We start from the raw sequence: 13,971 nt of genomic DNA on the forward strand, positions 1-13,971 counted from the left end.
AGGGGAGGGACGTAATGGAGGATGCTCTCATTGGTACGATCTGATGGGGTTACTTATTATGCCCCTTAACAAAATGTCGGTAGTGATAATGAGTCGATGAGCTTGCGTTCCTACGCGGATAATAAAACGGATTTTTCTTCTCTTACTTACTCTTCCATTTTGGTTGCTTGGCTTTAACTTCCTTTGCTTGGTAGCTCGGGAAAGCCTGAAGTTGATGCATCAATCTTTAATTACCTTGAAATTCAATGGTCCTTTATCTAATTATTTTATCGTTCTCAGGAAATCACGGCTTCACCAACATAATCCACCAAGCCGTCTCATTCAGTGATAACCTCCAGAAGAGATTCTCAATTATCTTAAGCATATGGTCGTATGTGAACATTCTCAGAGATATGGTCAACGTTCTTTGAAAACACCACTCCTTCGCTTTCTGACGGATGCGATCTCGGTTAGCCTCGGTCGTACATATCAGACACGCCTTTTAACTGACAAGCAAATGCGGCCCGCACATGGCGCTCGTTGCTTATCCCGGCACGCCTTCCACTTGACAAGCTAATGCCGCCAGTTATAAATATCAAGTCACATTATAAGAAGCATTATTGGCGAGACTGCACTTTAATACTGTACTACCCAACACAATCTTCTTTTTGTTTCGCGCAGATACAATGGCTTCAAGCCATGATGCCCAGGTTGATACGCCATCTTACCCGCTGAGCCTGTCTTCAGCAACGGCGACAGGTGTTGAACCATTAGAAAACGACCTAGACTACCCTTCAAATAGCAATGAGGGGTTTTCCCTGTCTCCTACTGATGGAGGCAAAGATGCCTGGTTATGTCTGTTCGCCTGCTTCATGCTAGAGGCGTTGATATGGGGTTCATTCCCTTACCTTTTAGAAGTGTTTAAGACTAATTCACTTAGGTTTTCCATCCTGCTATGGTGTTTTTCAAGAATATTATAGTACTAGCGACGAGTTTGCTGGATCAAGTAACATACCTGTCGTTGGGGCCTGTGCTATGGTACGTCTGCATAATAGACTAGAAAGACACCTGAGGCTAATAGAGAAGCTAGGGTATCATGTATATGGATATTAGCATCTGGTTCGCCGTCCTGAAATACTTTCCAAATTTCCGCAGGTGGGCGACGCCAGTCGGCCTCGCCATCGTTTGTCTCGCATTAGGCCTTGGGTCATTCGCAACTAACGTGGGCCATCTTATCGTCACGCAAGGCATCATTTATGCCCTCGGCGGAGGTCTGGCTTGGGCTCCTGTTTTGTTCTACATCGAAGAGTGGTGGGTGCGGCGTCGAGGGTTTGCTTATGGCACAACCATGGCAGGCCTGGGTTTGAGCGGTGCCATCCTTCCGGTTGTTCTAGAATGGCTACTTAATTCTTACGGCTTTCGAACAACTCTACGCGTCTGCGCCCTTAGCTTTGTCGCCTTGAACCTTCCGGTCTTGTTTTTCTTCAAACCACGACTTCCTCTTTCACAGACAACTCAATCGAGAAGCTTCGACATGTCATTCTGGACTTGCTCAAATTTTCTGATCCTGCAGTCGGCAAACATCATCCAGAGTCTTGGTTACTTTATTCCCGGTATTTATCTCCCAAGTTTTGCGCGTTCAATTGGTGCTAGCAGCATCGAAAGCACAGCCACGGTTGTCCTTATAAATGGCGCCGCGTTCTTTGGGTGCCTGTGTATGGGCATGGCAGTTGATAAATATCATGTTGTTAACTGTCTACTGGTCTCCGCTATCGGCTCGGCCGCTGGTGTCATCCTACTTTGGGGGTTTTCTTCATCGCTGGGAACACTTTATACCTTCTGTCTCGTTTATGGAGTATTTGCTGGATGCCAATCGAGTGCCTGGAGTGCTGTCGTTCGTGACACGATAGAGAAGCACAGAGGTGCGGACTCTGGCATGGTATGGGCATGCTTATCCGCTGGAAGGGGAGTGGGTAATTTATGCAGTGGTCCATTCTCGGAAGCTCTCTTGCACTCAGGTAATTGGAACGCGGCGTTGGCATACGGTAGCGGCTATGGTGCACTCATCGCCTTCACAGGTGCTACTGCTTTTTTAAGCGGCTGGGGCTATGCTGCGAAGAGAATTGGATGGCTATGAGACCGGGAATTCTGTGTTTTGTCGTGATGTACAATACGGAACTAGCTGGGCGGAATGACAAAGTGGAATAATTATTGTTGTATGTCCTAACGGATCGATTTGACATATTGTGCGAGTGGAACGGACCTTCAACATATTGCAACCTAACTCCCCGATCTCCCAATTAGCGCTTGGCATGAGCATACCTTACCAGAGTTTTATACTAATCTACTGCCGTCACTGCTTTACAACCTTTCGTAGGAAAAGGTAGTTGCTCGACTGCGTACTACTGTAACCACAGTCGTGTGACGGTCATAGGGCTCCACACAGCCGCGGTACAGAATAGCAACCGCACTACATTTGTATAAAACTCCGGTGGGTTAGACCCAAGTACTCCGAGTTATTGCCTCGGAGCACTTAGGGCCAACCACAGTTGCACCACCCTGGCTTCAAAGGATAGTGCGCTGGCAAGGTAGAACAAACTGGACGATTTCCCGCGTTCATAAGATGGAACTTCCCAAAATTTGCNNTGGAAGCTACAACATCCCAAATCCCTTATTTGGAGAAGCTTGACTCATCATGGCAGCTTTGGGTAGACGGCAAACCCTTCTTGATCCTCGGCGCTGAGCTGCAAAATTCGTCCATGAGTTCTGCGAGATACATGGATGGTATCTGGAAGAATTTGGTAGATATGGGAATTAATACGGTTTTCGGTCCGGTTACATGGGAGGATATCGAGCCTGAGGAAGGAAAGTTTGATTTCAATGAGATTGAAGCAGTTATTGCAAGCGCCAAAGCGTACGGCCTCCGTTTGATTCTTCTCTGGTTCGGGTCCTTTAAAAACGGTACACTCCTATTTTGTCACTTGAGATTGTTTACTTCTAACAGTAGAACAGGAATGTCTACATACGCACCAAGCTGGGTTAAAAAAGACGCAATTCGGTTTCCTAGAATGCTTCTACAGGGAGATACCGGAAAACTGACAAACTCTGGCGTGCTATCGATATTTCACTCAGAGTGCCTTGAGGCCGACCTGAAAGCATTTGCCAAGCTGATGGAATACCTGAAGAGAGAAGATCGATACCGCACTGTGATCATGGTACAAGTACAAAACGAGGTTGGACTTCTAGGCGATTCCCGAGATCGTAGCCAGGTGGCAAATGACATCTTTAACGCGCCCGTGCCAGGTGAAATTGTCAAATTCATTGCAGAGGATTGGGAGGCCTTGCTCCCAGACTTCCAAAACAATTTTCCTGGTATCCTAAAGGTGATTCAGAAGTATGCATCGAGTCCAGACATTCCAGACTGGAAGGCCCTCTTTGGCGATTCGGAGGCCACAGATGAGCTTTTTATGGCGTATCACTATGCCCTTTATCTGGAAAAAATAGCTTCCGAGGGGAAGAAGATATACGACATCCCATTTTTTACGAACGTATGGCAAAAAAACCCAAATGCTGATGCTGTAGCAGGAGGTGGAGGTACACCTGGAGTGTATCCTTCAGGAGGAGGAGTACCGGAGGTCCTTGACATATGGCAAAAATTTGCACCATCTCTCAATTGTATTGCACCAGATATCTACCTTAACGATTACTCGGCTACATTGGCAAAGTATAGGCATCGTGGTCAGCCGCTACTTATCCCAGAACAGCGGAGAGACGAGTACGGAGCGCGAAGAATCTGGGAAGCATTTGGGACTTATCAAGCACTAGCGGCGAGCCCCTTTGGCATTGATACCTTGAAAGCGGTCAACTCACCTTTCACCAAACACTATAAGCTGCTGGATTCGATATCGCATTTTGTCCTCAAAGCACAACGGAACCCTAACTCAATGGTTGGCTTCTTTTTCGACGAATTACAAGAAGATGGGAGCGATTTGAACCCTCCAAGAGCGATACGTATGGGAAAGTATGACCTGAAAATAAGTCGAGCATTTGTATTTGGTACGCCAGGCCCTGGTGCTGGCATTGTCATCCAGTTGGAGAGTGAGCGGTTTCTGCTTGTCGGATGGGGATTCAAGGTAGAGTTTAAGGCAACCTCGCCGAGATCTACACTTACAGGCATACTACGATTTGATGAGAAAAGCGTGGTCGACAAAGTAACAGGCATGTTGCGCACAGAGCGGAGGTTAAATGGGGACGAGACGCGCAGTGGGGCTTGGGCCAATATGCCAAATGATCAGCCGGACCCAGGGAATATTCCCATTCCTATTACGATACCTGCGCGGACTATGATTGCAGAGGTTTCAGTCTTTTCTTTGGAATAAAAGACGAATGGGTTTAGAGTAGACTTTTGAAAAGGAGAGTCGAAATTGTATAGTTTAGTTCTTGAGGCCGAATTATATTATGGAGTGTCTCTTCAAAAGAAACCCTCCGATGAGTGTTTATCTCGTCTCCTTTCCTCAACAGGCTTGCTGGAGCTGGAGGTGAAGGCGTGGACTTTCCGCTTGGTGATCGCCGTCAAGGCCAACTATGCCCGTTGGGGTGTAGGGTCGACGTCCTCTTGCGGCTAGTAAGCCGCTCAGCGAAAAGACGCCGCGGAGTAATTATGGGGTGGGTGGGCATTTGATTGGGATTGCCAGCTATGGGACCCGTAAGTTCCGAGCTTAATTCTCCGGGGTAGGAGCATACATTCTCATCTTGGGACGAAAATAAATCAAGAACCTATATTTAACTCCCCTATTACATAACTTAATCCTGCTTTTGATCTCGGAAAAATTGAAGTCGTTCGAGCGGTCTAATACGACCCTCCGCGGGGAAATTTCCATTGATATCAACATCCCATCACCCTTTAGGTAACGCTAAAAATGAATTGATCGCTATGGGGATGTAAACGACATCGAAGAGTCTAGTCGGCATCTTCTAGCACGTGAATGAGTAATTCGAATCAAACTCGGCCTTGACTTCTACCACAGCTACTTAAATGTTCTTCAACTTACAAAATTGGTGGTCATTACTTGCAAGATTTTACGAAGGGTCATTTTGAGCATTCCCAGATCGTGTCTTCCCTGTTCTCTCCTGTACCATGGCGAATAGATTTCCGTCTTCGAGGCCTGACTGGTCTAATATAGATGTTATACATCGTGGTTTGCTTCCCCCACGATCTTACTTTTTCCTGTACGAAACTGAGTCCAGTGCTCTCAACGGCAGTCGAGATCTGTCGCAGTCGATCAACTTGAGCGGCGTGTGGAAGTTTCATCATAGCGCCAACCCCTTTGAGGCACCCGGTCAGTTCGAGAACCCAACAAATGACACAACAAATTGGAAAGATATTCGAGTTCCAGGTCATTGGCAGCTTCAAGGGTGGGGTAAACCTCATTACAGCAATATCAACTACATCATCCCTGTGGATCCGCCAAACGTGCCATTCGATGCCAATGAGACTGGCAGTTATGTTACGAAATTCAGTGTACCAACAACCTTTACAGATGAACAGCTACGGCTTCGATTTGAAGGTGTAGATTCTGCATTTCACGTCTATGTAAACGGTGTTATGGTTGGTTACTCGCAAGGTTCCCGAAACCCCGCAGAGTTCGATATCATGTCTACAGTCAAGATGGAGGAGGAGAATGTACTAGCTGTACGGGTTTATCAATTCTGTGATGGCACGTATCTGGAAGACCAAGACCAGTGGCGAATGAGTGGCATCTTCCGCGACGTACTACTTCTTGCGTTCCCAAAAGATCATATAAAAGATTTTCAAGTTCAAACACTACTCGATGACGATTTCAAAAATGCGTATCTCAAAGTAAAGGTCACCACGGAGGGTCGGGGCTTAATCGACCTCAAGCTTCTCGACTCGAGAGGAGTTACCATCGCTACGGAGTCAATGCAAGGCAGTGACCATCCAACCGTTTTCAACATCGCGATGACCGAGCCCAAAAAATGGAGTGCAGAAGACCCTTATCTTTACAAGCTTATTCTCTCTTTTGGCGGTCGTTTCATCGCCCAGAATGTTGGCTTTCGTACGGTGGAGATCAAAGACGGAATCTTTAAGGTTAATGGCAAGAGAATTGTCTTGCGTGGTGTCAACAGGCATGAGCATCATCCTATGCATGGTAGAGCGGTTCCTTACGACTTCATGAAACATGACTTGCTTCTAATGAAGAAATACAATATCAATGCTATCCGGACGGCTCATCAACCCCCAGACCCAAGATTTTTCAGTCTCGCGGACGAGTTGGGCTTTTGGGTTATTGATGAGGCAGACCTTGAATGTCATGGCTTCAGTGCTATTGATAAGCTAATGTTGTCCGACGACGAAAAGAAACTGCCGTATGCAGAAAAGATAAATCTAATCTACACTCGCCCAGGACGGTTCACTACTGACAACCCTGCCTGGAAAGGTCAACATGTTGACCGCGCAGTACAACTGTGCATGAGAGACAAAAATCATCCCTCGGTGGTGATGTGGTCTCTTGGGAACGAAGCATTCTATGGGTGCAATATTAAATCTATGTACGATGCCATTAGAGCTCTTGATACTACCCGGCCTATCCATTATGAAGGAGATAGACAGGGAGAAACCGTTGACCTGCTGTCGAAGATGTACCTGAGTATTGAGGAACTGATTAGTTTCGGCAAAGAGCCCAACTTCACAAAGCCATTAATACTATGCGAGTACATCCATTCAATGGGAAACGGGCCGGGAAATATAAAGGAATACATCGACACCTTCTATGAATATCCTCGCTTGCAGGGTGGCTGCGCGTGGGAATGGGCGAACCAGGGACTGACGGCCAACACCCCAAACAGTGGCCCATTCTACGCCTATGGAGGAGACTTCAATGACGAACCAAATGACTCTACTTTTGTTTTAGATGGGATGTGCTTTTCTGATCATACACCGACACCAGGACTGGTCGAGTACAAGAAAGCGATAGAGCCAGTGCAGCTTAAGGGTATTGCAGGTGGAGAAGTCACGATTGTGAATCGATACGATCTTGTCACCTTGGATCACCTTAAATGCCACGGGTTCCTAGTTGCGGATGGGCACAAAAGGTTTCTTGGAGAGATTCTCATCCCAACAGATATTCATCCTCATACGACGGCAGAGTTGGCACTGCCACCGTTGGACACCTTTGGAATCGAAGGAGAGATTTACCTTGAACTTAATTTTACGTTGAAAGACGCAACCATATGGGCAGACAGGGTCCATAATGTATCGTCTTCGCAACTTCAACTGTGTGCCCCTGTCAAAGAAGCGTCTAGAGACGCAGCAGATAATATGCCGCCACCAACTCTCCACAAAACACCCACTACTTTGATCATTGCTGCAGCAGAGTCAACATGGATTTTCTCAACCATATCAGGCAAGGTTATCTCCTGGAAAAAGTATACAACCGAGCTTTTCCACTCAAGCCTTGGTCCCGAATTTGATGTCAACCGCGCTGAGACAGACAATGATCGCCGGCATGATGCTGTAGACTGGAAGGAGAAGTTCATACATCTAAGCAAAGGATACACAAAATCGGTGGAATGGTCTATAAATGCTTCGGATTCTTCGATTGGGGTCATTGTCGAAACCAGGCTTGCGCCGCTGGCTTTGTCTTGGTACATTAATATCACAACGAAATATACTTTCCAGAGCGACGGTTCACTAAATATCCATTGTAGCGGCAACCCAGGAGGAGAGACCCTTCCGCTCACGCTACCTCGCATTGGATTCACAATGGGTCTACCACAATCCTTTAATAAAGTCGAATGGTTTGGCCGTGGCCCAGGAGAGAGTTACAAGGACAAGAAGCTTTCACAGCTTTTTGGGAATTGGACTTCTACTGTGGAAAACCTCTTCACAAACTATGAATTCCCGCAGGAGGGGTCGAACCGCACCGATGTGCGATGGGTAAAGCTTGACTCCGGCGAGGCTAGTATAAAAGCGAAGTTTGGGAAACAAGACGGCTTCAGCTTTACGGCTACCTACTATACGTGGAAAGATCTGTACGAATCTAAACATCCACACGATCTAAGGGAGAAGAAGAAAGAATATGTCGTACTAAGGCTCGATTCAGATCATCATGGGCTTGGCTCTGGAAGCTGTGGGCCGAAGACAAGGAAAGAGTACGCATTGAAACCAGGAAATTTTGAGTTTGAGATTGAACTAGAATGAAGATACAAGAAACTATTATCGAGCTTTGTTCACGTCATAAACTTCCCCTCAACATCGCTTCCAATGTACATGCAAGTGTGATACGCCTAATGAATGTTATAGCGCACACTGAACCGTCCCATTAATCACATTATTACGACTTGCCGATCGTAGAAGCAGTTGGGCAGGGAAAAATACTCATAGATTTCTCTTGTTTTAAAGATAGGTTGGGAATACTAGCAAATACCGTCGTACTTTGATTTTGTTGTTAAGACTGGCTATAGATCTTCCTAAGTTCGTCGCTTCTAGAATAGTAACGTCTGTCATGATGGCTGTCGATTGATTTCGTTGAGGATCTGCACTGCACCCAAGCTTGTATGCTACTTGTTGCGTTCTCGTGGTTGGTAGTAGTTATAAAAAAATTCTCAAAACATTAGACAACAATCCAAATAATAATGTTCAGGTTTATACTACGAGTATATTGAACTGCAGTTGAGGGAAGTTTTTGTAGCATAACTAAGTTGTTCGGCACATTGTGACTGAAATGACTTGAGACTCTTCCTCTCCTCAGGCCCCTTAGACAGAAACAGATTTTGCCTCGACATGGAGCGTGTTGAGCACGGTCTGGACGTTCTTAGCCTGGAGACTCATCTTGACTGGATTATCCGCCTGAAACACTTCATCTAGTTCTTCGAGTGTTCGTCCTTTAGTCTCTGGCCAGAAGAAATAGATGACTATGAGCTCGAGGACATCCCAGCAAATGAAGCAGATATAGAAGTAGTACATCATATGCTGGAACGCAGGACCAGACGAGTATTGGATAATAGCAGAGGAGCAGGCTGTGAAGAACTGGGCCAATGACTTGCCCTTTGCACGCGTAGGTGTGTCTAAACATTCCACGACGTACATTGGAGAAAGCGGGGTCCAAGCGAAGGAGAATACGATCCCAAACAGGTAGATGAATGCAATGCTAGTATTTGCCGCAGCTGAGTTATCCGGGTTCTCCTTGGCCAGCTTCGAAACCGGAGTGAGGATGACAAAGCAACAAATGCAGGCCATAAGTGAAGACATAAGCAGCGGCCTTCTTCCAGCCTTGTCTAGCAACATAGCTCCTGCCAATGAAGCAATGAAGCAGAGAGGTGCGTTAATACCGTTAAGTAGAAGCTTTCTCTGCTGGGATATGATTCCAGCATTTTCAAGCATCACTGGCAGATAGTAACTGGTGACTGAGTTTCCGGACCACTGACCGAATACGGCCATTGTCAAAACAGGTACCAAGCGGCGACGATGAGACCGAGTATCCCATAGCTCCCTATAGTCCCACCAACTCTTGTCGGATCCTGTAGTCGAGATTTGATATTCCATTTCTGCCATTTGAAGCTTAACAATGGGGTGTTCAGGATCACCTTCACCATGATAACGGGCCAAGACAGCGCGTGCGGATTCGTTGCGTCCGTGGCTTATAAGCCATCGTGGAGATTCAGGTAATAACCAAACGAATAGGGCGATCAGGCCGCTAGCGATGAGTTGACAATATAGAGGAATACGCCACCCGTTGGGCTTGTCCCGGGCAGCGTAGACAACCCATGCAGCCAATATTGAACCAATGTACCTATCAATGTAATATTAGCTTCATATCCTATGAGAATGTGCAAACTGTTGATAATTAATACAGAGAATTAAGCCTGCTTACCAGAAGCAATTATAAACTCCCGACAGAGGCCCACGAAATGCAGGGTGAGCCAATTCCCCAACATAGATGGGTCCGCTGACATTTGCAAAGCAAACCCCGAACCCAAGAACAAATCGCCCTCCCATGAACATATCATGGTTTTTTGCAGACGCAGTAATAGCTGTTCCCATGACGACAATAAGTGACCCGGTAAACATACCAGCACGCCTGCCCCAGTAATCGTTCACAGGCCCTACAAATGGTACAGCACATGCGGACCCTGTTTGAAAGCGTTAGCGGTCACGTATTTCATGATTCATTCACAGACTACTTTGAACGTACCGACGTTGTAGATGGCAAAAATGAGGCCAGTGCTCGAGGACGCGCTCACCCTGTAATGGTATTAATAATGTGACAAGGCATACAGTGGTAAGGAAGAAATACATGTTGAAAAACTTTTGGTATGAAACCATAGCGTTGATCCCCCTAGGAATTTATATTAGCAATGAGAGTATTAGTTGAAATTAGAGCGTGGCTACAAACCCCATAACAGAACCGTCAAAGCCGTTCATAGTTGCACAAAGGTAACCGATCAACAAGCAACCATACAGACGCATCATGCTTAGAGAAAATATAGGGTACGTGGCTTGAATAGCACCATTGGCAATGCTAGTTGCCTCCATGGCATTTACGACGGCGTCGTCTCCGATGTTGCCCAAATGTTCGTCATGAGCAATGCGCTCGTCAAGCTTCTCGTTGGCCGCCATGAGAAATTTATATCCTGTATGGTTCCGTAAAAGGAAATGTCTGGCACGAATAGCGTAAGGAGAAAGGAGTTGCCGTGGTGAGGAGACAGAAAGTATTCACGTAGGGTCAGTTGACATCTTATATATATCCGATGAAGATGTCTACGAAAGCACCTGATGTCTGCAGACTTGGGCGGTTCTAGGTACAACAAATATGGGGACAAAATAGTCTAGAGCCAAAACAATCCGGGGTTGCGGGGTCGCATGAACTCTGGGGCAGCTGTAATTCGTATAGTATAGTAGTGTTTTGTATGCTTATTTTCTCACTGTTCGGCGATTCGAGTGGGTTAGCCCGACAGGGCAAACCAAACTAAAAGCAAAGGCTGGACGGGACAACTTTTGCTACCCCCTCCTCGGCTGCATTACTCCGCGGCAACTCTGGTCCAACCAAATTTGCTCAACGCTAAGAGGCTTACGCACTCGCCGACTCCTTGGTTCATTTAGAGTCACCTTGATGAGCTAGATTATCCCGTTCTGCCGCTTATTTCATTTATTAAAGGATCCCTTCCTTAAGTGGACCGACAGTCTCTACTTATTTGTCCGACTTCGCACCAACCTCTATTCCTTCCCTCTCCGCGGACATTCTCCTCAATGGCCTCTAGAAGAGGGTCGACGGTTACTCGTGCTTGTGATTCGTGTCGTATGCGTAAGGTCAAATGTGATGTAGGTGCTCCAGTAGCTGTTCTAATGGCTACTAATGTAAACGTAGGCATCAGAGGATTGCTCCAATTGCCGACTTTCTGGTCTTCCTTGCCAATACACCTCTGCGCGGAGAAAGCGGGGCCCCAAGGTGACCAGGGCACTGAGGGCTATAGAGAAAGCACGTCAAGCCACGCCTAATGCATATACTCCTGCCCTGGAGGACCGTTTGCCTTCCAATGAGGGCCCGATGTTCCCGCCTACTCCATCCATTTGGGCAGATAGCCAAGGGCAGCAAGGACACGAAGACCTCACCCCATCTTTTAGCGGTACAGAAATCGTGCCAACAACGGAATCCGCTGGAGCAATCCGTGATAGTTTGGTGCAGTCGATGAACTGCTCAATTCCATCTATTCCTGCTCTTAATGTCATCAACCTCTGTATAGAACTCTACATGAAATACACGTTTCCAACGGCCCCATGTGTGCATGAACCCACTCTTCAGGCAAGCGCCAACAAGTTCTTTGCGGAAGATTCTAGCGCACAACTGTTTGGCACAGGTAGTTGGGGGGACAAAGTAGTAGACATGAGGGCATTCACTCTGCTCACCGCCGTATGCGCGTCGGTGGCGTCTGTTTTGCCCAAGTCCTTACTCCCGTATCAGGAGGCTCTCGCAGAGCCATGTCTCAAGGCTTCCCGAAATATGCTAAAGGTCTTCGAGGACTTTGATATCGAACACCCATGTGCCACTTCAATTATTTCGAGATCATTGCACTCTACAGCTTTGCAACAAATCACTGGGAAAAGCGCATTGGCATACCATATCCTCGGGCAAGCTACTTTGCTACTTCAAACTATGCGTCTTTATCGTGAAGATGCCTTGAGCAGCCATAATGCACTTCAGGCCCAACTACTTCGAAATGCTTTCTGGCAATTATTCGCAGCAGACAAAGCGTCAGCCTGTCTAGGCAGCCGTCCGTTTGTGCTTCATGAGATGTTGTTTGGCGAAGAACTGACCTTGCGCTTAAGCGGAGAAACTATGGTGCCACTGATGAGCACATCCAGTCCTTGGTTTGAAGAGACATTAGAAGGAAAGATTCTACTAGGATTCCATTTTATTCCTCGCCTCTGGTCTACGGCTGCCAGCCTTCTCTCTGATATAAAGGCATATGGAGGAGTAGACGAGGATGCTGAGATGAAGACCCGACTAATACAAGATTACGTGGTATTTTCCGGCATTCTTGATGAACTTCCACAGTGGCTACAGACCTCTAGTCTTATTGTTTGTAGTGAAGACGGAAGGGCCACCCAATGTCAAAGAACTATGTTCTGGGTTCAGCGATGCACGATCATGGTAACTTACCAATGTTTAAGGCTTGTCATTCTGCAACAATGCATTAATAGCAAGGCCTGGGATATTATAGGTTTGAATGGCCTGGCTCTTACTATAGCAATGGCGAAGATCGGCATAATTTATGATTTCATTCAGACACTAGAGGATATTCCATTTGTTTATCTCCAAGTCAAGGGAGAGCCAACAGTTAGTAGCCACTGTGGATCTAGGACGGGCCAGCTGCTGATTTTAGTTCTAGGTGCAAAGGATTCGTGTAGTTGGCAGCGTTTTGCTTGAGATGACTTTCAATCCTGAGAATGAGACTATACAAGAACGTGCAAAGAATTATTTTGTTAAACTTCTAGATATATTAGGTAGGCTGGACTCAAAGGCTTCAGATGAAATGAGCAGCTGGCAGCCGTGAAACAAATACAGCGAAATACACGGGATATGATATAGGTGTGTTTCAAATGAAAGTTTACAATATCGGGAAACTTAAGTGTCAAAGCGACTCATTGTTATTCTGTCTTAAAATAATCTACTGTGCATTATCACTTTATTTGGAGGGCCCATACCACTGTGGTTCCCTCCCAACCTTGTATTCACTTGCCCCGCCTTATTTCTATAGCTCCTCGGAAGTATGCATAATGGGCTTTGTCCGCGGAGAAATACAACATAGCACAGTTATCGAGTACAAGGCTGCAAATTAAGCAATCTGTATCTTGAGTTCCTACAACCGCGCTAGTAATAAGATTCGACCTCACTAGTTTCTAGATGTTTACCACAGAATGATAACCGCGGTAGGGGTATATAAACAACACTTTATCAAATCAAACCAGTCCCATTTGTTAGCAAAATTCTCGCCGCTTCTACATAAGCTGCCGTCACACATACGTTGCAGAATGTTGTCCCCAAGTCTTACTGATGACAAGTTTGACGGCATTGTTAATCAGCTTTCACTACCAGAAAAGGTTGGCCTGCTCTCTGGAGCCGGTGCTTGTCGTACGTCTGGGTTGCAGAGGCTGAATATACCCAGCCTTAACGTAAGCCTTTCTAAATATTGTTTAATAGCTGTTTGGACTCTAACTGTTGAGGTCTAGACATCAGATGGCCCACATGGCCTACGTGGTGGCGGCGGCCGCTTCTTCAATCCCGTACGTACCAAATACTGATAAGCCTATGTATCCGGGGCATCATCTGAGTTAATGCTTACCTACTATACAGCCACCGGGGTACCAATTGCCATCTGCAACGGCAATTGGGGCAACCTTTGATGTCAACTTGATGCATCGTATTGGAAACTTGTTAGGCGACGAGGGCAGACGCAAAGAAGTGCATGTCG

At 46.4% G+C, this 13,971-nt stretch overlaps 7 protein-coding genes across 7 annotated transcripts in view; 6 read left to right on the plus strand and 1 right to left on the minus strand.

Moving 5' to 3' along the window:
* The window catches only part of ERG7 (Lanosterol synthase (Oxidosqualene--lanosterol cyclase)), a gene marked incomplete at both ends in the record, with an annotated part of 2,387 nt that extends 2,343 nt beyond the window's left edge, over positions 1-44 (plus strand). The window contains one exon of the mRNA XM_018279986.1: positions 8-44. Coding sequence (XP_018125109.1) covers positions 8-44 — 37 coding nt within the window. The remainder of the gene's footprint in view (positions 1-7) is intronic.
* Positions 5-2,391, plus strand: VE01_10593 (uncharacterized protein). Its single transcript, XM_018279987.2, has 3 exons — positions 5-873; positions 920-1,017; positions 1,070-2,391. Exons 1-3 carry the CDS (start codon positions 666-668, stop codon positions 2,114-2,116), a joined length of 1,353 nt encoding a protein of 450 aa, XP_018125110.1. The 5' UTR covers positions 5-665; the 3' UTR covers positions 2,117-2,391.
* Positions 2,392-2,623: 232 nt separating this feature from the next.
* Positions 2,624-4,644, plus strand: VE01_10594 (uncharacterized protein). The gene is made up of 2 exons (XM_018279988.2): positions 2,624-2,940; positions 2,992-4,644. The coding sequence occupies exons 1-2, from the start codon at positions 2,739-2,741 to the stop codon at positions 4,356-4,358; spliced, it is 1,569 nt and encodes a 522-aa protein (XP_018125114.1). The 5' UTR covers positions 2,624-2,738; the 3' UTR covers positions 4,359-4,644.
* Positions 4,645-5,116: 472 nt separating this feature from the next.
* Positions 5,117-8,200, plus strand: LAC4_3 (Beta-galactosidase (Lactase); the record flags this gene model as incomplete). The annotated part of the gene is made up of 2 exons (XM_018279989.1): positions 5,117-7,644; positions 7,708-8,200. 2 exons carry the CDS (start codon positions 5,117-5,119, stop codon positions 8,198-8,200), a joined length of 3,021 nt encoding a protein of 1,006 aa, XP_018125115.1.
* A 115-nt stretch (positions 8,201-8,315) lies between these two features.
* VE01_10596 (uncharacterized protein) lies at positions 8,316-10,887 on the minus strand. Its single transcript, XM_018279990.2, has 5 exons — positions 10,395-10,887; positions 10,296-10,337; positions 10,194-10,243; positions 9,873-10,131; positions 8,316-9,791 (listed from the first exon to the last, which is right to left on the minus strand). Exons 1-5 carry the CDS (start codon positions 10,616-10,618, stop codon positions 8,756-8,758), a joined length of 1,611 nt encoding a protein of 536 aa, XP_018125112.1. The 5' UTR covers positions 10,619-10,887; the 3' UTR covers positions 8,316-8,755.
* Positions 10,888-11,086: 199 nt separating this feature from the next.
* Positions 11,087-13,129, plus strand: VE01_10597 (uncharacterized protein). Its single transcript, XM_059464166.1, has 3 exons — positions 11,087-11,320; positions 11,367-12,836; positions 12,889-13,129. Exons 1-3 carry the CDS (start codon positions 11,249-11,251, stop codon positions 13,051-13,053), a joined length of 1,707 nt encoding a protein of 568 aa, XP_059319223.1. The 5' UTR covers positions 11,087-11,248; the 3' UTR covers positions 13,054-13,129.
* A 402-nt stretch (positions 13,130-13,531) lies between these two features.
* Positions 13,532-13,971, plus strand: part of VE01_10598 (uncharacterized protein) — a gene marked incomplete at both ends in the record, with an annotated part of 2,744 nt that continues 2,304 nt past the window's right edge. Inside the window, 3 exons of the mRNA XM_018279992.1 lie at positions 13,532-13,672; positions 13,730-13,783; positions 13,854-13,920. Coding sequence (XP_018125116.1) covers positions 13,532-13,672; positions 13,730-13,783; positions 13,854-13,920 — 262 coding nt within the window. The remainder of the gene's footprint in view (positions 13,673-13,729; positions 13,784-13,853; positions 13,921-13,971) is intronic.

This window comes from Pseudogymnoascus verrucosus (assembly GCF_001662655.1).
Source record: "Pseudogymnoascus verrucosus strain UAMH 10579 unplaced genomic scaffold scaffold_91, whole genome shotgun sequence".
NCBI lineage: Eukaryota > Fungi > Ascomycota > Leotiomycetes > Thelebolales > Thelebolaceae > Pseudogymnoascus > Pseudogymnoascus verrucosus.